Source organism: Volvox carteri, assembly GCF_000143455.1.
Source record: "Volvox carteri f. nagariensis unplaced genomic scaffold VOLCAscaffold_6, whole genome shotgun sequence".
Taxonomy (NCBI): Eukaryota; Viridiplantae; Chlorophyta; class Chlorophyceae; order Chlamydomonadales; family Volvocaceae; genus Volvox; species Volvox carteri.
In genome coordinates, this window is record NW_003307549.1 from 2,125,048 (window position 1) to 2,149,890 (window position 24,843).

General features: G+C 56.2%; 3 protein-coding genes across 3 annotated transcripts; 1 reads left to right on the top strand and 2 right to left on the bottom strand.

The window, feature by feature from the left end:
- Positions 1-411: 411 nt before the first annotated feature.
- On the bottom strand, positions 412-4,733 carry VOLCADRAFT_120484 (uncharacterized protein; the record flags this gene model as incomplete). Its single annotated transcript, XM_002947519.1, has 8 exons — positions 4,540-4,733; positions 3,724-3,783; positions 3,163-3,307; positions 2,224-2,503; positions 1,501-1,738; positions 973-1,094; positions 550-721; positions 412-489 (listed from the first exon to the last, which is right to left on the bottom strand). The coding sequence occupies exons 1-8, from the start codon at positions 4,633-4,635 to the stop codon at positions 412-414; spliced, it is 1,191 nt and encodes a 396-aa protein (XP_002947565.1). The 5' UTR covers positions 4,636-4,733.
- A 4,979-nt stretch (positions 4,734-9,712) lies between these two features.
- On the bottom strand, positions 9,713-14,167 carry VOLCADRAFT_73333 (uncharacterized protein). The gene is made up of 8 exons (XM_002947520.1): positions 13,970-14,167; positions 13,722-13,829; positions 13,491-13,548; positions 12,693-12,926; positions 12,304-12,441; positions 11,632-11,724; positions 10,972-11,229; positions 9,713-10,661 (listed from the first exon to the last, which is right to left on the bottom strand). Exons 1-8 carry the CDS (start codon positions 14,029-14,031, stop codon positions 10,365-10,367), a joined length of 1,248 nt encoding a protein of 415 aa, XP_002947566.1. The 5' UTR covers positions 14,032-14,167; the 3' UTR covers positions 9,713-10,364.
- A 732-nt stretch (positions 14,168-14,899) lies between these two features.
- myoB (type XI myosin heavy chain MyoB) lies at positions 14,900-23,332 on the top strand (the record flags this gene model as incomplete). The annotated part of the gene is made up of 15 exons (XM_002947380.1): positions 14,900-14,980; positions 15,341-15,550; positions 15,921-16,031; positions 16,644-16,856; positions 17,333-17,461; positions 17,813-18,053; positions 18,564-18,790; positions 19,119-19,205; positions 19,704-19,832; positions 20,200-20,314; positions 20,929-21,061; positions 21,137-21,352; positions 21,753-21,812; positions 22,053-22,221; positions 23,156-23,332. 15 exons carry the CDS (start codon positions 14,900-14,902, stop codon positions 23,330-23,332), a joined length of 2,298 nt encoding a protein of 765 aa, XP_002947426.1.
- Between the last annotated feature and the right edge of the window lie 1,511 nt (positions 23,333-24,843).

Sequence of the window (24,843 nt, forward strand, 5' to 3'; positions counted from 1 at the left end):
ACGAGCCCCACTGGCAGTGGGCTCGGATTGTCAGTTGCAAAGTCGAGGGCACAGGCAGGAGGCGCTCCATCCACCGCGGGAGAATGAATATCCATATTTTTAAATGCGCAACACATGTTATAACACCAAAACAACACATGGATACGTGACAAGATCGTCGATGCGATACGGCCCCTGCATGCTTTGTAGAACTCCGAAACCCAACAAAATCATCTTCGGCTGACCACCAAGGAAAGTTGGGGGCACTTCCCCCCCCCCCTTTCGCATATTCTTGCTATTACACAGACGTCCTACATGTATTCCTCATCCTCCTCAAGCTCTTAGGTAGTTTAGAGTTCCGCTCGAATTGCAAACCACCACCGCCAGCATTGCTGCAGCGTAACCCTTCCCTTCGTTGTAAAATTCGCATGCCTAAGCCCGCTCTGGAACCACACATCGCCACGTGCCGTCGTTAACAGGCAGCACCCAGGCGCCGCTCTCCTCTAGCTGCTGCACGCAGGCCGTGTATGGGTGTGGCATCTGCAGCACAAACAGCTTGCCGAGCTGCACGGTCGACAGGTATCCGGGGTTGTTGGACGACAGGCGGTAGTGCGCAATGTGGCGCTCCTTCCACTTGAGGAAGTGCCTGGGACGCAGCAAGCTAAAAATGTGGTCTCGGAGCTCATCGTTGGAGATCAGCAAGCCGTTGTGCTTGGCGCGCACGGAAGCGTACATCCAGAACCTGGGATTACAAAAAACAGTAACGAAAAACAAAAAACGGTGTCAACGCGCGTCAAAAGGACAAACTGCGTCTGGCTGCAGGTTTCTATCCGACAGACCCACCTGGTGGCAGTCCTTCCAACCATAATCGCAAACGGACCTCAAAAGACACGAACAACAACGCATGCGTGTGGTAGCACGTAAGGCAGCGCTCTCACAAAAGTGGTTTTCTCCTCTCGTGTGTGTGTGCGCGCATATTCAACCCCCACCTACCAGTCATCATTTGCACCCGGCGGCGTATGGTAGAAGCTCCGAGCGCGGCGCAGCCTCTCAATGAACTCCTGTACGCCCGGGGCACGCGACTCCGCGTCGCTGACACGCTTTCGATGCACCATCTGGGGGTGACGGAAACGGCAGCAGCAGGGAGCCACAGGAGGGATGGACATGAGAACGGCGGGCTGCAGGAAGCGGAAGAGGAAAGGAGACAGCTCGCCGATCAGTTGCCACCATAAATCCCGATCCAAGCCGTACACCCTTAACAGTCCACGCAGCCCAACCAGGCCCTTTCCTTTGTGAGCAAGACCAGTTGGATCTTTAGACCAGAGCCGGGCGCTCTTGACCGCCGAACTGCTCGAGCGACGAGTTTGTATGAAGCCTCCCGGGAGCTCAGGTTTAGTTGGGGTCGGATGACTCCCACCCAGTAACCTCAACGCTAGGCCCCTGTCCCTGTGCCGCATCATCCGCCCGCTCCCGGGTTCCGCTTTATCTCCCGGGGCATCCCACCACGCTAGACTCACTCACCACTAAAATCTTCTTGTTGGGAAATCGCTGACGTAGCATTTCGTACATGTGCTGCACCTGCCGCCAGTTGAAGCCTCCGCCCTCGCGGTTCTGGCCAAAAAAAGCAACGTTGGCAGCGTCGACCATAATGTCGTACGGCCCGTTGCGTTCGTACCACTGGGTGTACGCGTCAAAGTCGCCCGCGCGGCTGCCCATATTTTTGCGCGCCAGCTCCGCTATAGCTTTTGCAAAGGCGTCCCTAAAGAAAAAGGTTCGATGCAAATAGTTAATGCCGTACGTAACCTTATTAGAGGACATGTTCGTTTAATACCATACCAGGCAAAGCACATGCAATTTCTGTGCCGTGCAAACGTGAGAAGAACCAAACACACCACATAAGACGTACGTGTCACCGGTGACAACGAGGGAGGGAAGGACTGAAGAGTCCCTTTCATGTGCGCAACGAGCCCGTAGGTGCACCCAGTGTGTATGTGAGTACCTTTTCCTGCACTTTTTTCCACTCTCACCCCCTGAACCCCCGTCCACATCCTGATCAGCACCCACCCTTATTCCCCCATGGAGCCGAATCTCCACACGCCCTTTCACCTCCAGCAGCCCCTTCCCGAACCGCCCGCAACCCTCCTGACTGAGCACATGCGAGAAGCAGCGACCCACAATGCTTTCCATCAGGTCCGATACAGACACCCTTCCCCTAAGGCCCCAAATCACCATCTCGCCACGCACCATTCTTCATCCTCCAAGTCGATCACCTTGACCGTCCCGCCGGCCGCCTCACACCGGCCATCCTCGGCCACCTCAGCGTTCTGAACCACCCGCCACCGCCACTCGCCACCGCTGTCCCCACCAGCGTCAGTTATGTGCCGGACCAGTCCACGGCAGCCGCCCTGGTCTGCAGGCGCAAAGGCCTGCTGTGCTGCGGCGTTCTTCTCAAAAAACGAGGTGATATGTCCGGCGGTCTCCGGGGACATCTGGTTCATGTCGGACTGCATGCGCACCAACACGGCTGAAGCGGGAAATGGAAAAGACCGAGGAGGGAGGGACGAATGATTTGGATAAACAGGGAATTAAGGTATATGATGTGCAGGGGGGTATCGAGGGCGGTCGGTGGTCGGTGGTGGGCTCCCTCGAGGTAGGGTCCGGGAGGAGGTGGGGCCCGGGAGGAGGTGGGGCCCGGGAGGAGGTGGGGCCCGGGAGGAGGTGGGGCCCGGGAGGAGGTGGGAGCTGGGCGGGCGCCAGGCGCGCAAGCATACGTGTACAGGACCCACCCCTGCTACGGCCAACGCTTCCTTAATGAACAACAACAAACAGAAACGAACCAGATGAGTCTGAAATCTCTCGTCCTCATTCGCCATGTTGGCCAAGTTAACCCAACACCTCCAGTGCTCCAGTTTCCCAGCTCCCCACCCGTCAACTGACCGCAATCGACCTGGTCCACACCCACACCCACACCCACTCAGAGATTTAACCCGGAACCGCACGCGCACGACCCTTCCCCCTGTTCACACGCACACACTCTCGCCTACCTCACCCACGAGCCCCCTTTAGTATGACCACACACACACCCACGCGACAGACCAGTCTCGGTTCGCTTCGCTTCGTCAATGCTTCGCTTGCTCTAAAAAGAAGCTACCTTCCTGGTATTCGCCCAATATGCCAACACACCTTTCATCTGCTCATACGTGCCCGCCGCAGCAATGCCCTCCAGCAGTCTCGCAAACTCGTACTCGGTGTTGTCCAGACGGTGGGAGGCGATGATGGAGTCAATGTGGTGCAGTTGAGCCACATCACCGGATAGGCAGTAGCCAACCTGGCGGCGAGTGGAGGTCCCGCAGGAAAGGATGACAGGTAAAAAAGGATGATAGCCGACATGAACTGCATCCATCAGCATACACTCAATCAATGAGCCCGCGACCTGGAAGGGGACATTTCAGCGCTTTGTGGGGCGCTGGACATGCGTGGCTGCTATGCTTATTCTCTTTTGTTGCGGGAGGCCGTTTCGTCCAAACCCTCCCCTTCCCCTTCCCCTCCCACCCAGCCGCTGGGAAATAAGCTACAAGTCCCGCATAAGTACGGGGTAGCGTCCGTAAAATCAGGGGGCCATGAGAGGAGGGGGCCATAAGGGAGGAGTCTGCGGTGGTTTTGCGGTGCTAAGCCGTAACACCATTCGACCAATCCCTACCTCTCCGAAACCACATGGTAGATCAATATATCTGTGCTACCTACCTGTGCGGGGTGAAACATTCGGAGCTGCGCCAGCTTGCCATCCTGGATGCACTCCTGTGTCTGTGGCATGATTTTACGGTGCGTTTCTTAGCGATTTTATTGTACGGTGTGCATGTGCTTTTATGGTATGGGGAATACTAAGAGAAAATGCAATCTGGAAGCAAGGAAAGGAGAAGTGACAGACGCGCTACCCGTTCCAAAGCTGTGACAGGCACCTGAGCTAGGGTGCTGACCAAAGATGCATCTGCTAGATGAAATGCGTGGAGGGATTGAAACTATGTCTCTTGGTAAGAGGGTAAGGACTGTCAGATACCATGGGGTGGTGATGGTGATGATGCTGCGGTGATGCAGCCTGGCAAGATATGAGCCCTATACAGCTACACCAATCCAAATGGGCAAAAAGCAGCGGCGACTGCAACCTGAGACCTATATATATATATACATACGGATACAGGCAGCCAAACAGGAGGTTCTGCTCATTCCACATGAGCGGCTGTCTGTCTGCTCCTGCCAAGTAAATAACTAATCATTACACACAAGGTTGATCACGGCGTTTACTAAAGCCGCTTCCCCTTTCCCTTCCAACTACCCTTTCACGCCCTCTTCATGTTGCGTTTCAAGCCCTTTTCATGTTGCGCTAGCGCCAAGTTTCGCCTGTAGACAAGTTTCCCTTCACTAGCCTCTTCAAAGGAAAAACAGACATGCGTGCGCACACACACACAACTTATTTTCCTTCATTCCTGTAATGTAACCATACAGCAATTGGCTACTGAAGGGCTCCTTGTCTGTAACGGCGAACCACTAACCAGAACGCACCAGCTGCAGCGCGGCCTGAGGGTTCCCCAACAGCGCCTCCCTGCGGGCCAGCGCCAGGTACGTGCCCTGGTCCGGCTTCATCCCGGCAGACTTCATGTACGACCAAAGCTCGTCCGCCGCCGCCAGCAGCTCCTCCTTGCTGGGTGGGGGCCCCTCCGGATCGGGAACCGACGGCCGCGTGGACGACTTGTTCGCTAATGAGGAATGAGACAACAAATCGTCAGTGGGTTGGGGCTAGGTCAGTTCTCTATTCACAGCATCGGGAAATTAGCCGCCGGGATATTAGGGTTCGCGGACCTAAGAACCACTAGCAGGGTATTAGAAAGGCACAGTTGAGGTAGGAAACGGCTGCCGGGCTTCGCAGGTGATTTCGTAAGAGACAGGAGCGCAACCGAGCGAGAGGAGAGGGGTCCATCACCGTAGTTGTCCACCAAGAGGGAGAGTTCATGTGAAGAGGATCAGTCCGAGGACGCGGCCCATGGCGACGGGGTGGTAGTGGTAGGTGGGTGGCGGTAATGGTACTGGGTTGCAGCTATGAAGATGCCACACGACATCCGAACGCCCTTTGATCCCCTTCCTGCAAGGTCGCGCTGCCCCCTGCGTCTGCTCCCACAGCATGCGCAATGCACCTGCTCCCACAATTTTGACAAAAGTCGATGCTTCTATATAAAAAGGCATTCCGCATATCATCATGTTTCCAGTTTTCCTGATAACTCGCTCCTGTCCTGCCAAATAATACACATCACGCTCGACGTAAAATACACACATGCATTCGACATGTTGAGAGCTGTTTCCCCACACGGGCACAAACCTGGACGCTGAGGCTGCTGCTGCTGCTGGACCTTGGCTTGCTGTGGCTCTTGCTGTTCTTGTTGCTCTTGCTGCTCTTGGCCCTGCTGGGGCTCTGTCGCGTCAGCCTCCGCGCCGGCCAGCGCGCCCCCGCCCCCGCCAGCGGCGGCCGCAGCAGCGGCGGCAGCAGCCGCTGCCTCCGCGCCCACCAGCGGCGGCAACCCCCGCGCGTGTCGCTCCCACAGATCTCCCCCCACTGCCACGTAGAGCAGCGAGTTGATGATGGTGATGGGCAGGTTCCCGCCCTCCGCCACAGCCTCTCGGAACCTCTCCATGGCGAACTGCATGCGGACGCCCCACATCCACATCCACACCAAACGAAGGAACAAACAGATGACATTTCCACACCGGCAAAGCTCGATAACAGTGCATTCACATCCCTACATCTTCCCCCAACCCTCCCATACCCACACATAAAAGCATATATCGTAGCTGCACCACCTGCGGCACTGCAATGTCCAGATCACTTCCGCCCAACACGTCTCCTGGTCTTTCTACGCTTACACAGTCGTCATAGTTGATCGCGAGGAAGGAAGCAGCGGGACAGGCCAGCAAACACCGTGACACCGACCCAGACAAGTTACCCGGATCCGCAAACCCACCTTGAGGTTGTTCCGCTTCACTGCCTGCTGCATGACCGGAATCTGAGTAAGGGTTTGTGGCAGGACAGGGGGCTTAGTGAGTTGCGTAACGGGAGCTGCTCGCAAACTGCGCACAATGGTCATGCAACTACACGGACATCGTCGCCTTCGTCGTCATCATCTTCATCACCACCATCATTTTCCGATTGTCACGAACAGAAATGAGCAAATGAAAATGAAACAGATGGGTTTGGTTATTTTCGTTGTTCTGGGTGATATGTACCATCCGCCTCCGGAGGTCATTTAGATCACATCGCCAAACAACACCTAGGGGGTGATGAAATGACATGTGCGCCAAAGGTACCTTGCTCGTGCTATTCGGCGAAGCGGTCTAACGGCCCTCTGTTTCAGGGTGGATGCGGGAACAGGGAATGGCCCAAGGTACATGTATACTAAACCTCTGGGGGGGATGTGATAAAGAAGATGTGAAAGCACTGAGCGGCACATCATCAGCTTCCCCCATTTCACGCTGGCCCAAGCCTTCCCGCGACAACCCCAGCGGCAGTCCCGAAGGGCCGCGCTTTCCGAGGGAGACCCCAGGCAGGGGAGCCCGGTACTGCGGGCCTGACCAACATAGACCACCCATGGGTGCGCTGCCCAGAATACCCCTGAAATGTTGGCTTCATCGCCTGTCACCTGGACCATTCTGCGTGCTGTGGATCAAAGCCAATTCGAAACGCTTATGCCAGGCCTAGAGGATGGCGTTAAACCAGCCTGCACGCACCCGGGAATCTTTAGGGTTTTCCTTCTTTTTACGTATAGCACGCATCCTCTTGTTTTCAGCTGGAACAGGCTGAGCTCCATTTGATTGCAAGTTGGCACCTGTGCTCCCGCCGCCAGCACGATGGGTAGCCGGACCGTCATCTGTTGGTTTCGCCGTTTTGCAACACGAGCCGTGTCAGGTAGCAATTAAGCTTTTCTGCCGTCATGCCACGTACAACTCAAGATTGATATCGCCGATGCGAAGGTAGCGTTCCCACTCACCTGTGCGTTGGCGCTTTGCTGCAGGACCAGTCTGCTCCCTATCTAAATCGCCTTCCATGTCGAGTTCGTCTTCTACCTCGTCGACTACTGCAAAATTGTGATTGCTTCCCACCGGCGCAAGGCAGGCCGGCGGCCGGAGAAGCGCACAGGCAGCGTTCCTTCCAAAATGTGGAACCCGAAGACCAGCAAAAAGATTGCGTAAGGGTAGTTGCTGCACAATAGAGACGTGCACTATAGTAGCGGCCCGCCGGCACAGGAGCATCGACGCGAAAAGCCTAGCCACTGTGAATGCTGTGCATAGGCTCAAGTAAGGGTATTGTACTGTTCATAATTTATTTTGGGACGAAGTCCTGTTTCTCGTATGTTGCATCTTGCATGTGGACTTGAATCAGTTGGAAAACTGCATGGTATGCGCTGGGGCGATTCCCGCCATTGACGAGCCCAATCCCGCATGTAAGGGGCCTTAAATGCAAGACCTACAAAATCATTATAAATTGGACAAGCTACCGAAAACATGGAGCTGGACATAACCGTTAGATGCGTCTCGACGGGGATGGGCCCCAAGGCTTCGCTTTGTTGCGACAGGATATCGAAGGAGACCACCGCTTAGGAAAAGTTTCAACTTACAGATTATGGGCACGACGCGAAAAGATGCGCTTTCACAACAGAATGCGCCACTACAGGTCACTACACCATTAAGCATAACATGTTAAGCATCATTTCAGCAGGTCCCACACTTCTGGCCAACTCCTATCAGCCTGTCTCGCACGGTTGGCAACCAAGCCGGATTCTCCAGTCCACACCCTAAAGGCATTCCTGCGGGACAAAAAATACGGGCTGACCCCCTCGCGTCTTCCGTGTCCTCCTGCGAACTTCACTCCGACCACCCTTCTCCCATCCCATCCCATCCATCACAACACCTGCCGCCCAAACCACATTCCATAAAACAGTGCAGCAAATACACAACCGTAATTCAAAGACGGCCTAGAGGAGACCCTTCCAGCCTGGCCGCCTTCCCCAAAGTCGCGGTCGCAATCAGCCAATGGTTGTGTGTACTTCCACCTTTTGTTCCCACCCAAACAAAGATTAAGACGGGATGGCCAACGGGCCTTACGTTGCCAATGCCAACCATTACCCTTCTATACACGACCTGTGGGTCGCCTGCATCAATTGAGAAAAGAAATTTGAACTGACCTGTCATAAACCCAGTCAAACAGGAAGCCATCTCTAGGCCGCCATCAATGGAACCGGCGTCCCAAAGCAGGTAATCGGACATCGGGGCCAGGCGAGACCCAGATGAGACATGACCTAAAGTAAACAGGGGCGTTCAAGAGCACATTCATTCGCTCGCATTATTTCCTCCCCCTAGCCTTCCTAGACTTCCGTCCAACGCAGCTCAATACCCACGCCAATACCCCATACAGCTCCGCTCAGCTGCCCGCACCGAGACGTGCCGGAAAAGAGAGGAGGACGCCGGCCACTAGGTATCGGCGCCTGCACCATGAGCCGGTCGCGCTGGATAGGGTAAGGTGGACCGCCGCGGCAACGCGCTGCAGTTGTTAGGGAACCATAACACGTCCGGCATGCATTTTATGCCGCTGATTCGCGGGAGACCTTGTTCTGCCTTGTTCTCACGAGTCCCTATTAATCGCCCAGATTATGCCACCTAGCCGGCTAGTTCGCCATCCAACCAGCCGGCACACAAATCGTCGCGGTGGGACAGGGCCCCTTGCCATCACTTTGCAACGGCATCAAAATGGCCGACAAACTGGCACGCGAATAGGCAAGCGGTGCTGCCTTGCAACGCACACACAGTTCGCTACGCTCGACGCTGCACCTGCTCGGGTCAACGTATGCACTCATCGCACGCGACTCCTACCTACCAGATAAGAAGTCTTCTATCATAACAATGACATTTAAACCAAACCATGATCGGGAGGGTTCCAGACAGCAATCCACCTCAGGCATTTCGACCAAAAGCCATAGCTGTGATACGCGCACACACGAGTGTACGTGGGAAGCAGTCTTGCTGACCCTCAGAAAAATGCTTTTGTCGTCAAGCCTGCAATGAACACAATGCACCAATCGATGACACGCTTGGGTGTCACTTCTCTTTGCAGGAGAGCTCTAGGACATCTCCAGAGGAAGGGATCAACGCTCCCACGCTAGGCCACCACAAAAAGATGTGATGCCCTTTCCTTACGGGGGCCCGAAGTGAAATCCGAATATCGGCAAGGGCAAGCCTTGTTGAAATTCGGAAATTAGTGAAGACATGCAGGAAGTCAAAGCGTGCGGCCTTCCACGGCCGCAAAGGCTAACCCCGAAAATGGCCTCAAAGTTATCGCTCCGAGCAGCTCATTATAGGCAGGTGATGCGCCTGCCGACCACGTAACGACAGCCCTAATTAGTGTGCCTGCGACCATGTGTGTGATTTCAAGGATGATAGTGCAGCGGGAGGTCCCTCCATAATAAGAGGGAAGCAGCCACCTACACCCTCCCTAGTGAAGCATAGAATCGTGGAACACCACCACAACGTCCGGTTGCAAACACGCAAACACAGGCGCGCAGGTTTGACCGCCAACTTCTGGTACGGCAGGTACGGAGATTATTTTCTGATGATACGTTGGTCACCCGAAGTCCTTGGAGTGACGTGGACAACCCATAAATCGAGTCATTGAGCTGCTATCCAGAGCTTGATTCCGTACCAAGTCTAGTACAAAGATCCGAGTCCGGCCTCAAAAATGAGGTCTGGCTACTAGCGCACGTGTTTAGCAAATTGTCACTTGAAGATTGGCTGCTGGCAACACAGCGACCTATGCGTCAAGTACTTGGGATTCAAGCTCCTGTCATCGCGCTACCGTGCATGCACGTCATCATTCCCCTTTCACAGGGAACAGAACCCTTCAGCCAACCAGCCAGCCAGCAGGTGGCTCACCACGCTATCTTACTCCGTGCCTAAACGGACACTCCTCGAAAGCCATTATTAGACTAACAGACAGTGAACATAGCCGTTATTAATTGACACGTGCTATTCCGCTGCCATCCTACCCGACGCCGTTGTCAACATGTGAAGACGGAGAAGTGCGTTCCCGACATTTGCCCCAAGTTTTGCTTTTGCTTTGCAACCATGACCATACACGCAAGCGCGCGTGCACCAGCCTGCACTGCCAACCCTGCCCTTCATCTCCATCTCGCGCTCCTCGTGCGGGTTCCGTTTCCCCATTCCTCCCTTCTGAGAATGGGAAAACAAAAACAAGAGCCCTTCCTTCTCCCTACACATCGTACGCCTCCACCGAGATTCAGGCAGCAAAGGGGAAGGACTTGCTCTGCATTCCTCTAACTCCTGTCCCTTCATTTCGCCTGTGGCGGCGGCGGCGGCGGCAGCGGCGCCACTGCGGCAGCAGCAGCAACCGTCCCGGCGGCAACCATCACCGGCTCCAGAACGTCCTGTAGAGATGCGTCGGGGTGGAGCTTGAGGAAGGGGTGTTGCGCTAGGGTCGTGACGCTAGCCCTGGCCTTGGCATCTTTCTGCAGGCATTGCGCCACGAAATCCACCAGCTCTGGCGAGAACTGGTCAGCTGGCAGCGTGGGCGCGGGCTCGATGACAATGTACTCGAGCAGCTCCCAGAACCCTAAGTTTACGCCAGTCTCCCCTGTTCAAGAAAGACGGGTACAGGATCGCGGGGTCAAAGAGAAGTTACAGTATGCATTGACTGGCAGGCTACTGACGCCAATCTGTATGCAGGAAGGAAAACATGGATTGCTTTTTTTGTAAATGGCTTCGCGCAGGCAACCCTTTTATCACCATGCACAAAACCCATTCGGTTCTGGCGTTGCCTAGAGCAATGAACGTTTAGACAGGCTTATTGCTGCTGTGGAGTTGAAGATCTCCATGCTGCAGGAGAGAATCTCCAGTTCCAGTCGTCATCCCACAAGGATTCGTCACCACAGGCATCACCGACTCACCAGGCGGTGGGTACGGAAATCGCCCCAATGCGCACTCCAGTAATGTAAGGCCCAGGCTCCACAGGTCGCTATCGAAGCTGTACGAGTCGCCCTTGATGCGTTCTGGACTCATGTACGTCACCGTACCAACCCACGACAGGCAGTTGGATACGGAGGAAGCCAGCTGTCCCGAGACGCCAAAGTCACTGATCTTGACCTCCCCTTTGCCGTTGAGCAGAAGGTTGGAGGGTTTAATGTCCCGGTGGACAACCTGATGCACCGCGGCGGTGCGGACCGGGTGACCACGACAAGGGCAGACCAGCCATGACAGGCAGATGTGATAAGTAATGGCGGCCAGTCAAGGCCCGTGCCATGGGGGTTGCGTGGGAGCCGGCCAGGACCCAGGGCAGACCCAGCAAGACGATTCTGCGTTTCTACGACCCGAGCTTCCATTGTAACCCAGAAAGCCGTCCGGCAGTGGCAGTGACCGGAAGGCTGGGGCTTTGAAGCAATGAGCCGACGATAGCTGCCTCTAAAGAATCTGACCGCCCAACCCACCTCTCCCTGCTCTGGTTCGGTCCTTCCCTATCTTTATCCTCCAACCCAACCACTCATTCAACCTCTTTTCTCTCAACTTCCCACCGAGCCCCCTGCCTCTTTTCTCTTGCCACACCTTGAGCTCCTTATGCAGGTAGTGAAGCCCCGCCACAAGCTGCCGAGCAATGTGTGCAATGACGGGCTCCGGCAATCCCGGACCCGCCAGGCGCTCCTCCAACCCCCCAGTCGCAGCTACTCCTCCGTTTGCCGTAGCAAGAGCGATCCCCTTGCTGCCCTTCTGGCTGCCTTGGTGCTGCAACTTGTGCTGCTGCTGCTGGTATTGCCTCATGCGCGCCTGCAGTTACCGGGCACAGGGCAGCATGGCTTGTTAAGCTGTAGTTTCAAGGAGTCTTCGAGTGACGTCTGTCTTTATCTGCAGGACTTGGCGTGCTGAATAAAACGGGCATGTTCGCTTCAGGGATCAGGCGGCGACACCTAAAGAATTGCCTTGGTGAGCGCCAGGTAGGTGAGGGCGACATGGTGAAGGCGAACAACGCATGCAGGAAATATAACGCCCACGCCACACGTACGTAAACCCCTTGCCGTTTTTCGTTTGGTCTTGCGTTTGTCTCCCCCATGATCCCCCATGAACCATGCCGCACGTGTCAAGAACGCGCCGCGTATGACAGCGCCTTCCCTGTTGCTCCCTCCGCCGTGGCCTTGCTTTCCTAGGAATGGAAGCCTGGGGCAGGGAATGCCAGCCCAGTGGAACGCGCCAGATCCACTGCCACCCCACAGGGCCCCCCACCTTGAGCAGATCTGCCAGGCTCCCAGCATCGCAGTACTCCATGGCAATGGTGATGGCACCATTGTCAAACCAGGCTGCGCTGTACTTTACCACATTGCGGTGGGCTGCACCGTACAGCGTGCGTAATTCCGTTGTGACCTGCACGAGATTTTACGAAGACGAAAAAATCATGATAACGGGCATCGGGCTTATGCTGCAAGTGGCTCCAGCCACCGAAATGGCAATCAAGCGTAACTCTAGCCCGACTGTTACCCGCCAGACCCCACCTGCATGGAGCGAACCCTATATTACCCTCGGGTCCATGTTGTGTCTTTGCTGAGGCTCTTCTTATCCGGTATCCCTTTCTTCAATTCTTGTTCAAAGCCATGTGCTCACCACGACCCGCGCACCTGCTTACGAATGACGTCTGAAGACACATCAAACTGAATGACCTTCAAGACCATGAGCCGGCCGTCGCGCTTGTTTCGGACCTTCTTCGCCACACCGCTGCTTCCTTGCCCGATAACGCAAATCTCCTCAAAGTCATCCAGGGTCAGCGGCTCCGAGGACGCTGAAGCTCCACAACGAGTGTGCGGGCTGGTCAATGCCGCACCATTACCGCTGGTACTTGCCTCGCCAGGCCCCTGTCCAAGACATCGATATAATGAACATGTGAGGACAATATGAGCGAAAGAGACAATGCCAACGTCAAAACGGAAAAGGCCAGCGTGCAAGTGGGTGCGAGTGAGTTTACTTGATGGAGTGCAGTCATGGGCGCGGATGCAGAGAAATGGGGGTTCAGCAAAGGACGGTGCATAAAGGGAGTAGGTCGGATGCGGAATAAGCATGCGGAAACCCAGGAAAAGGGTCAGTTTATGAGGTCTCGTGTACACGGGAGGGTGGGAAAGGACCCGCTCAACGCAGTTGCGCGAAAGAAAGGCGCAGGCCCTCCGAGCGCCGAAACCATAGACAGTGGGATGTATAGCGCCTTCAAAATATTACCAGCGATACGCGGTCGGCAACTAGCCGTGGAGGTGAGGCGGAGGATACGTCAAGGAGCGACAAGGTTCGTTTTTTAGGGACCCTTACCGCCCCAGGGAAGGCGTGTGGCTCCAAAAATGCAGTTTGCATGGGGAAGGTGACATGCGTGAAGTACAGAAACATTCCTACACGCCAGAAACCGCAGTCCCTTCACAACGCAAACCTACCCGCGAGCTCGCCGAGTCCTCTTCCTGTGGTAGTGGCCGCTTGTTTGGCTGCAATGAACTGCATTACAATGCGCAGCGCCAGTCACTAGGTGTCATGCAAGCGGTTGGGCCTCTGTCCATTCCCTGGCAAAACGAAAGACTTATCTATCTATTCCGCAAAAGGTTTTTTATAGGCAAACCCCAAACCTGTGCAGCAAGCCAACCGTTTAAGAGCCGCTTGGACATTCTTACTTTGCCGAGCCAGGGCGCGCAGCCCCAAGCGTGCTTGCTGGTGAATTTATCTGCAGACCTTCACGACTTATGGTTAGGTCGCCCTCCACAAACGTGCCGTTGTTCGTGCTGCAAGAACAACGCGTAAAGATGGGTTTAGGCCGCGGCCCGGCAGGAGAATGAGATACATTTTATGTACTAGACTACTTAATCTAGCCCTCGCCATGCCAATCCAGTCAGGGGCAGGTCTGTGGGCAGGCATTACTCACAGGACATAGGACGTCTTCTTTTCCTCGGGGACAGCAATCGGCTCTGGTCTTTTCCGGTTCATCTCTTATGATCCTGGTTCTTGTGGACGAGGATGAGCACAGGACACGCGCAACCTGACCTAACAACGATAAATGAAAAGCTGTGACAGCGCGTAGTGGTCACTCAGTAACAGTAATGCCGAGAGATTCAGATTGCAGATGTCTTAAAAATAGGAATTGAGGTACACTGTGTAGCCCGTGTCTATTCGAGAAGCATTTTTGTCCGGCATCGGAGCCGTAACACCATGCAGGCCCGATTGTTATCGCTCAGGAGGCATGGGAAATCATAGCGTACACCTTTTATCTATGATACATGCATACACTTGCGCGCGTTCGCTATCTACTATACCAACTTGTTTGAAAACGCAGACGGTCAATAAGGATATGGGTTTCCGAGCCGAACGCAGAGGGCGCGCAGCCACATAAAAGAACTGTGACTGCAGAAGCCTCTTGATTCATTGTCCAACTGTCAGCCAAGGCGGGCTATCTTGAGCGATGGCAGCGGGGATTGGAGCCCGTGTCTGGGTGCCACGGGAGCCTGGCTGGGCCCAGGCAGTAGTCGTCTCTTCCGATGGACAGCAGCTGTGCGTCAGGCGGGTGGAGGACAACCACGAGGTTTGGCTGGACAGCTCGCAGGCACACATATGCAATAACGGTGATGTTGAGGTGTGTCACTTTAGCCTGGTTATCTGTATCCCAGAGTTACTAGGTAGCATTGAGGAATGCCTCAATTATACCGTCAAGCCCCCCAAGTGTGGAGCTTCTTGTCGCTCGCAACCGTCTGTTAGCTTTCCGTCGAGGGTGTGCCGGGGACAACTGCTATCACGAATCACAGTTAAACCCTAACAATTGATTACTATCCAAAACACAGTTGATCGATGAAACCATCGCATGCCTGGCATTTTGCGTACCCTGCAGGACATGACTGCGCTGTCTTTCCTGCATGAGCCTGGCGTATTATGGAACCTGCAGGTAAGGAAAGTTCTATTGGAATTTGGGTTTGAAGACGCGCTGAGATTCCAGCTAGTTGCCCGCTTGGGCGCAGAGGGAGCCAAGGGGGACTTAGGCACTATGCATTACCGGAGTGCGAAGGTTTTGCTTGCAGCGTCAACGCATGACCCATCCTGTGGACTTCGTTTCCGGCGAAGGGGGGGTACGAAACCCGTTTCGTAAGGCCCACCTTCCGCCCTTCCCACGCAAGGGGCTTGGACCCTGCGGTCAGCACCTTAACACTGGCAGGTGCATGCTTCCTTGCGGCGTTCACGAGCACCTTCTCACTTAAGGAAAGCTATACTGTATTGCCTTACCATGTGGGTTGCTACCTTCTTGCAGAGCCGGTACAAGCGGGGCGACATCTACACGTACACAGGAAGCATTCTGATAGCAGTCAACCCTTTCAGGCCGGTACCCCACTTGTACGGCGCAAATGTAATCGATCAGTACCGCTCTTCACCGCGAGAGCAGCTGCCGCCACACGTTTATGCGACCGCGTGCGCTGCCTTCCGCAACATGATACGGGACGGTGCTGGACAGGCCATCCTGGTAGGTTGGCATTCGTGGCGCATCGTGCGTGAAGGCATATGCGCAGGGTTCTGTTACCGAGGGCTGGTGCGCATGTTGGATGGATGATGACGGCCAAATGTGGTACATCAGGACTGTTACTCCCTTAGCTTACAAGGAATGGGGATCTGGGTAATTAGGGGGAATGACAAGGCGATCTGGGTTGTGTGCGTGCACAGTAACAGGGAACGCAGATCGAGGTCGCGGGTGATGTTTTAGCAGAAAAGTGGATTGGCGCTTATGGGGCCGGGCTGCAAAGGGTTTGCATTTGGGTCTTGTATTGGTCAAACTGTGGTTCACCGCTATTGTTGTCACGTGTGTACCATAATCATGGTCGTGGGGCATGTATTAGGTCACCGGGGAGAGCGGCGCTGGCAAGACGGAGACAGCGAAGCTGATCATGGCGTGCCTGACGCACCTCGGAGCGCAGCACAGTAGTTCCAGGCACAGCGGAGCTGGGGCAGTTCAGTCATCGGGCGTATCTGGCGTTGAACAAAAGGTGGGGACTCGACTGGCAAGGGGGGCCAGCGTGGCAGTGGCGTCCTTGGGCCGCAATGATTCATGTGCTTTGAGCTGGGGCAGTAGGACCCGCTTCGGGCTCAGGCCCTAAGGACTAATTTGCTCGGAGCTACATGGGCAGATTTTTCATATAGTTCCGCCTTCTTTAGCAGGGCTCCTGAATGAGGCAACACGGGATTTGGGAGTCTGGGCGTGGGTTGAGAACGTAGAGAACCATCCCAGATTATAGCCCTTCCAGGGCAACGTTAATTTCGCTTGAGGAGGGCGTTGAACTGCAACCGGCCAGGAAAACTAGTGCCATGTTACATTTGGACGGTATATGGGGAAGTAAGATGGCACGGGGCGGGCAAGGGGCTAAATGTCTTTTCCTGCTCAAGCGGAGTGCTGCGGCGGCGAAACGGGCGACAAGGAAGGATGGGTGATTTGCCGCCACATGGTAGTCAGTGGTCATGACGTTCGGGTTTGTGGTTCTGGGCGTGTGGGAGTGGTGGTGTGTTCGTCGCAGCTTGTACCGGTGTGGTGGTATGACTTTTTGCACGCGGCGTGGGCATCGTAGATTTTGGAGTCGAACCCTTTGCTGGAGGCATTTGGCAACGCAAAGACCCTGCGCAACAACAACTCCTCGCGGTTCGGGAAGTACGTGGAGATTTTCTTCGATCCCGCAGCTGGGGGCATGGTCACGGGGGCGGCCGTGAGGACTTACCTGCTGGAGCGCTCGCGGGTGGTGGCGGTGAACAACCCGGAACGCTCCTTCCACATCTTTTACCAGGTAGGGCTTTGGGGTTGACGTTAGCTTACCAAGAGAGATGGATCAGGGTTGCCAAACGTAGCAGCGTTTGGTTAGGGTTGGGGGAATGGAGAAGGTGCAGTCTTACAAGGAACGACTACGGACCTTATGCAAAAAGCAACGCCTGGGGATTGAGAGGAGGTTGAGGGGACCGGGACCGGAGGGCGCCCAGCGAATCGCTGGCGTTTTGCGTGTCTTTGTTCGTGGGCTGCAAGGGGTGTTTTGCAGACCTCGTCAAAGATGCTGTGCGATTTGTGCAACGGGGTCACCACATTTGAGGAAACTTGTTGCAACACGCTGGGGAGCCGTACTTAACAGGCCCCGTTTCTGTAGCAAGTGCGTCAGCGGTTTTGGTGCGTTCCGGTTCTTCCCTCAGCTCTGACCCGACCGTGGGGATACTGATTCGGGTTCACCTGACACCGAACGCGGCCCGCTTCATTTACATGCCGTATGTACAGCTCGTATACGGTGCAAGCCCAGGAGATCGTGCGGCATGGCGACTGCCGGAGTCTGCGTCGGACTTCGCGTACCTGGCTAGAAGCTCCTGCTTCACACTACCCGGGCAGTGCAATGTGGAGGAGTACCATGTAAGCAGTGGCGGGGCGCTGCTTTTGAGCATGGACGTGCCTTTCCCTTTGCCTGCGCCCCTGCGGTTCACACCTGCGCCTGTATGATCGTCGGTCTAGCTGCTTGTCCGAACCCCCCGCACACACGCTTAGGGCTCCAGCAGTTTCGGACTTTGGACGCCGGCAGCTCATTTCTGGATTTCTCGTTTATGACTAACCCCACTCACACGGGGAACCCCGATAATGCATTATCAGGACAACGGTGCCCGAGAAGTGTGCGCCTATGGCACAAGTATCCTCAACTGGCAGGTTGTAACTTACTGACGCCTTGTGCGCTCTGCTTCCATGGAATGAAAAAACACCTACGTGCAGCACACTCGGCGCGCAATGTCGCACATCGGCCTCAGCGAGCAGCAGCAGTCAGCGGTGCTGGCTACGGTGGCCGCTGTGCTGCACCTGGGCAATATAACCTTCACGGACTCGGATGGCGAAGGTGCCGTCGTGGCGGGGGCCCCGGGGCGGAGGGCGCTGGAGGCGGCTGCGGAGCTGCTGGGTGTGGAACCGGAGCCCCTGGCTGAGGCGCTCACAACACGGCAGATTCAGACACCGGAAGGTATGTTAAACGAAGACATGGACTGAGAAGGATGGTGCGCTTCGTTATGGCCTCTGTAAATCTTGGGGGGAGCTTGCCTGAGTGGGCGTGGAAATTGCTTGGACGGTATGGGAGGTGCGAAGTTGGAGAGGGACCAGCTGAAGGGTGGTGGGTGGCGTGGCTCCAGGGCCTAACCGACGGATGAACATGGGCGCGGGGCATGGGCGTGCCTTGAGGATGCGGATGTGGTTTGGGTTTGGGCACTCTAATTGGGTTTGGGAACTAATTGGAGGGGGTTTGGGCTTTAATTAATTGGTTCTGCGAAACGTAGCCTCACGAGGACCACCCAAGGGCTCCTACGAACAAGCACGGGGAAGAGCATCGTACTGAACCTCACATACCGGCAAACGCCGGCGTCGTACACCACCAGAGGATAGTTGTACCCACCAATGGCCTTGTTCCCCTTCCAGCAAGCTCTATCTTCCCGTGCCATGACCCCGAACTGACATGGCTTAATTCGTCTCCTTGCAGGCCCGATTGCAACGCCTTTGTCAGTGCAGGCCGCGGTGGACGCGCGAGACTCCATGGCAAAGGTCGTGTACGCACGGTTGTTTGAGTGGCTTGTCTCAGCCATCAACACTGCCGTGGACGAGGCGCACAACGGGACGGGTGCCGGTGGCGGGTCGTCTGGGGGCACACCGCCGGGGCGGCACCTCTCCATCGGTCTGCTTGACATTTACGGCTTTGAAAGCTTCGATGTGGGTAGGGTCCCGGTCGCTTTCGAAGAGTTATGCGGGGATGGTTGTGAGGGGGCATGGCGGCCTTTGGTGGGAGGAGCATGGAAGCTATTGTTAACGTCAGGGAACGTGTATATGTTTTTTGGGGCCTCTAATCGCAACTACCTGGAACTGCGAATGGGATGGCGTAGCGAGGCTTTCTCAAGGGTTACAGCGTCGGGAAGCCTGAAGCAATGCGGCTCTGCCATGTGTGCATGTCAGCGGCACGTCGCACTTTGCAAACAGCGCGTTCGTGTAACCTGTCTGATAACACGGCTTACGTGGCCAACCGTAAACAATCTTTGCACAGGTCAACGATTTGGAGCAGCTCTGCATCAACTTGACGAACGAGAAGCTGCAGCAGCACTTCAACCAGCATGTATTCAAGTGGGAGCAGGTAGGGGGCGCTGCATTTGTTGTTTATAAGATGTTCTGAGGCGTGAGGCGCGTTGACGGAAACATGCCGATGGCGGTGCACGATTACTTTACCTGCATGTGCTGTGCACACTTCGACATGGATTTTAAAAGGGGCGTTGCTTGTTGAGTAGAGGAAACCATTCACGAGTAGCGAAGTCAGCGGGTAGTTCTCAAGCTCAACGCATATGGCATCTAGCTTTCATGACCTGTCTCTCTGTGCGGAACAGTGACAGGTAAGCTCTCTTGCCCTGGTCCTCAAACAGGTTGTTAGGAAACTGCTTTGTTACAAATGTACTGTGACTGCTTCTAAAAAGTCCATCTACTCAGCAGCATCATATGGGAGGGCAGGAAACAATGAGCAATGCCGCCGGTATGCTTCAATTTGTCATTGCGGCTCTCTGCCCCCCTGCTCTCTCTGCGCTTTGCACCCCGATGACCCCGTGCTCCACCCCGTGCTTCCTATGGTGTCTTGCGCTAGGCCGAGTACGAGCGCGAGGGCGTGGACTGGTCGTACATCTCTTTTCGGGACAATGCGGAAGTCCTGGATCTGCTGGAAGGTCGAATGGGCCTTATGGATCTTTTGGACGAGCTGTGCAGGTTTCCAAAGGTGCGCGTGCAACCCAGTGCCCATCCGATGCGTCTCCTTCTCTGGTAATTTTCTCGGGGCATTTCCGCTTTGGGGTAACGGTCAGTACCGCATTGGGCAACAGGGAGCAAGTCATCCGCCCTCACACGCGGCGCACAACATGTTTGGTGCGCGGCGCGGTAGATATTCACGTCATCCGCAGGGGTAGGGCCGCTTGCTGCTTTGCAGATAGGGGATGGGGGCGCTTTCCACTTGCCATGATAAGAAGCCCTCGCGGCGAAGTGCCATGGATGTGTCGAGTTTCCAGTCGCATGATCGACACAGCTATCCGTCCCTCGTTTCACCAACCCTAGCCCCGGTATTCACGGTTCTTATGGTGGCGCTTCAGGCTTCGGCGGAGGATTTGTCTCACAAGTACCGCAGCAGCGCCGCCGTGTCAGCCAACCCGCGCTTTACGAAGCTGAACCGACCCGCAACGGCCTTCGGAGTCGAGCATTACGCTGGTCAGTTCCGAGGCTCACTTGCTCGGTTCGAGGCCGAAAGATTTTTGCTTGATTGGGGTCTGCGGACATGTGGTTTTTGGGTTTGGGTTTGGGCGAAGGCGACTACTGGAACGATGGAGAGAAGGCCAGGGTGTTTCGGTGTCCCCTTTGGCGAAACCAGAGGGGAAGAGCTGCTTCGTGCCCGTATGGTGTCCACCGAAGGGAACACCGAAGGGTATATCTTTGGGTGAAACCCCTATGGATGCCCCAAAAAGGGGAAAACAGAGGGGACCAGGGTGGGAGTGTCCCTCTTAAGTTACCGAAGCGGCGTGCGGGCGCAGGGCCTGGGGCAGATCGTGTACGAACACAGAGAGGGGGGTTCACTTACAGATGGTGGGCGCGTACCGCAGGACAGGGGCAGCGGGATCAGCAGCTCGGCCTCCCCTTGTATTCTCTCCACCATCGGTGGGCTTAGGTTATCCCGTTTGCCGATTCATCAACTCGCCCTTCCGCGCATTTTCATTGCCAACGGCTGGCCAACGACCTCGTCATCACTTCCGTCACTGTCTGGGCATGCGGTATCCCGTCGTCTCGCCACTGTCGCTTCCGCCACTGCCGCCGCTGTCGCTGTGCAGGCTCCGTGACCTACAGCACGCAGAACTTTTTAGAAAAGAACCGGGACTACGTGGTTGCGGAGCATCAATCCCTGCTGGGCCGATCCCGACGGCCCCTGCTGCAGGAGCTCTTTGCGCCGGAGGTCCCCGCCGCGTCCTCTTCCGGTGAGGGAGCATCCGGCAGCAGCAGCGGCGGCGGCGGCGCCGGAGGCGGTCCTCGCGGCCAAAGTCAGTTTCAGTTTCGCAGCGTTTCATCTCAATGCCGCCGCCAGCTGGCGGAACTCATGTCGGCGTTGTCGCAGCTGCAGCCCCACTACGTGCGCTGCATCAAGCCCAACCCTTCGGGTGCGCCTGGCGAGTTCAACGCGCCGTACAGCTTGCATCAGCTGCGCTGCGGCGGTGTCATGGAGGCCGTACGTATAGCGTGTGCGGGCTACTCGTACAGGTATAGTAGTTCCTGCGTTTCATGATACCTATCTATTTCGGACAGCCTTAGACTGGCCCTTGGGCCTCCGGCTCGTATGGGCCGTTACACGTCTGGAGAGTAATCCAACCTAAGATCTCTCTTTCTCTCTCTCACACACAAACACACAGATGATGCTGTGGTCGCACGGAAGGGAACACGGGCGCCACCGTTTGTGGAAAATTCAAGAATTTATTTACAAATCTTGAGAAAGAACCTGATTGCGTTTGAATGTGTATTTGCAGCAACATGCACATCAGGGGCTGCTCTGCATCACCGCTTCTTCAGGCGCTTTTTCGGTGGCGGACTATGATTAAACCCGGTTGTGACGGCTCATGATCGAATCCCGTAAAACCAGGTTTAACCTTTCCCGCGCACGCAGGCGCCCCTTTGCGGCCTTCCTGGAACACTTTTGGCAGCTGTGCCCCGAACCCGTCCACGCGTTGCGACGGCGGCTCACCGAGTTGGCGGAGCTACAGCTGACACAGCAGCGGCACCACCACCACCATCATCATAATCACCATAATCATCATCACAATCATCATCACAATCATCATCGCCACCGGCGACGTCAAGCTCTGGGACCTGAGTGTCTTGCTCAGGAGCGGCCATCCCTGGAGCTCGCTTCCCTGGACCTGAGCGATCTCCGGAAGGCGGCGTTGACGTTGCTGACTGCGGCGAGGCAGGAGGACACTCCACGTGTCGGCGAGGTGGATGCGGGGCCGCAGTACCACCTAGGCCACACCAAGGTGTTTCTGCGCGCCACAGCGGCAGCGGCACTGGAACGGCGGCGCTTGGCGGCGACGAACGCAGCGGCCACGACCATTCAGGCGCACTTGCGGAGACACCAGGTACGCACATATTGGGGGAAAGGCTGGTGGGTGCCGCATTTCCTTTTAAACGGCATCGTGAGTGGATGGAGGGCACACAACCAGGTTTGCAAGAACGCATGGTATCTTATGCGAGGTGTATTTATGAAATGGTTCCAGTTCTACGTCAGTCCAAAAACGCGCACGTGCCACTGTTGCATGTACAGGTGGAGCAATGGTACCAGCGCCTGCGGCGGTCGATCATCACCATACAGGTAGGACGGCTTGGGATGGCGGGTGAGCTGGTGTTCATTCGCGGCGGAGCAGGTTGAGAAGTACGACGTAACACTAAGTGTCACAGTTGTACATACATATGTGCAAAACCGTGGCACCTCTTGGCTAGAATACGCACGCACGCCGCGTCTCGCAAGCGTGGTTTCGGTTCGTGGCACGTGATGAATGTTTTTTTCCGTTACGCACAGGCCCACTGCCGAGGCTTCCTGGCGCGCCGGGAGGCCCGGCGGCTGCGGGTGGAGCGCGCCGCGACGGTCATTCAGCAGTCCTGGCGGTGCTGCGTGGAGCGGCTGCGGTACCAACGCCTTCGCCGGGCGGCAACGGTGCTGCAGGCGATGTGGCGTGGCGTGGTGGTGCGAAGAGCCGTTGAGGTGCGCAAGGGGCCCAGGAAGGGCATGAAGGCTACAGGAGGGTCCGCGGCGCTCCACACATCATCACTTTGGGCGAGCCGCCGCATGCACCATCCGTGGAGGGCTCTGCTGCTGCTGCTGGTGCTGCTGGTGCTGGTGCTGCTATGGCAGCTCCACCACGTTGGCATCTCTGCTCTGTAGCGTGATACGGTAGAGCTACTAGTGTGGTCCACCTCGTGTTGCATGTGGCTTTACTGCACTGGCTGCTTTCCTGTTGCTGAGATCGCGCCTGCTGTGCCTCTTGTGCTGGTGCATTTCGTATTTTGTTGCAGGAATTCCGGCAAGAGCGCGCGGCGCTGATAATGCAGACTACCTGGCGAAGCGCCGTGATACGGCGGGAGTATCTGTTCACGCTGCGTTACTGGCGGGCGGCGGTGCGCATCCAGACGGCATGGCGGGGCTACGCGGCGCGGCAGCTGTACTTGCAGGCGAGGAAAGGAAATGTATAAAGGGACGGGAAGGTGATGGAAGGGCTGAGCAGTGGCAGTGCAGTATCGTGTGCGGCAATATGAAATGCTCGGTGAGGAGGCGAGCATGTTCTTGCCGTCTTGCGAATGGGGTGTGTGGGGTGATCGCTACTGGAGCTGGAGACCGAAAACTGGATCGCTGCCGTCCACCGTGTGGACAGTCCCCTTCAGTTCCGGTTCATGTGCTCTGCCGGGCTCGGGGCGCTCTGACTCCTTGGTGGTTCCTGCAGCGCGCATCAATACTACCTTAGAAACGAAAAACGAGCGAACAAGAGGTGGATGCCAATTGACGGACACACTTCTCGAGCCGGATGCCACACGTAATAGCCACACGTAATACTTCTTGCGCACGTCTCTCTGTTGCAGGGGAAGCACAACCTGGTACTTAACTACTTTCCTTGCACTTCGTTAACCACGTGCTTCCGTTTGCAGATCCTGCCCCTTCACCGCGCAGCCCTGGTTATCCAGCGCGTTTGGCGCGCACACAAGCGTGGCGCGCAGCTGGCAGAGCGCCTTCGAACTGCCTTGCTGCAATACTGGATTTACAGTCGGGCGGCAGTGGTCATCCAAGCTGCATGGCGAGGCATGGTGAGGGGGTTGCACGTGGTTGTGATGCATTTTGACAAGAGCAAAGCTCCCTCGAGTTGGTTCTGCATTGAATGAAAGGAGGGGAGGGAAGGTCTGCAGCCATAACAACGGTCTGACGTCTCACGGCACGATCCGTGCCGCCTGCTCTCCTTCTGCTTGTAGATGGCTCGACGGCTGAGGAAACGTCTGCTGCGGAGGCAGAAAATGGCGCAGCTATTGGCGGCTTTTAATGTACCTCCTGCGGCAGACGCCTCACTGCCTCCACGGCACTCACCGGACGCTTTCCGCCGTACGGTACGCCCCTATTGTAGTTTCATTGGCGCTGGGGAAAGGAGGAGCCGTAGTGCGAAGGCAGTCCCCGGCCAGGGGCCCCAAGTTTGTGGGCTCCATGCCGGCGGCTTGGGGAGAGGCGTCTGCTCGAGCAACAGGGAGCTTTCATGTCCCCTGCTCTTTCCCCCGCACCGCACACACATACCGTCATACCCACTGCTCTTTATTGGTGCCTTCTGGTTGGTCAGTCACAAACGCGCGTGGTCGGCCCCCCTCCCCACGGCACGCATGCGTTACATACACACAGGACATCCGCACGCCCACGTCCGGGTCCCGCAAGTGCAACTTCTCGACGGGGGGCGCGCCGCCTGTTGGCTTTGGCATGGGCGGTGGCTATGGCAGCAACAGCGGGTTTAAGAGCTACGTCGGACTGATGGCAGGTCCTCCCTTGAGGTCGGCGGATACCACGCCGCTTTCCGGTGGTGATGTGGTGCGGGCAGACGACCTGGCATCCATCCCGGATCGCGACAAGCGAGTACGCGCACGTCTGGCGGAGCTGCAGGACTTCCGAGTAAGTGAGGGGAAAGGGATGTGTTGAGCGCGTGCTTGCATTCTCGGTAGCGCAAGCATGGTAT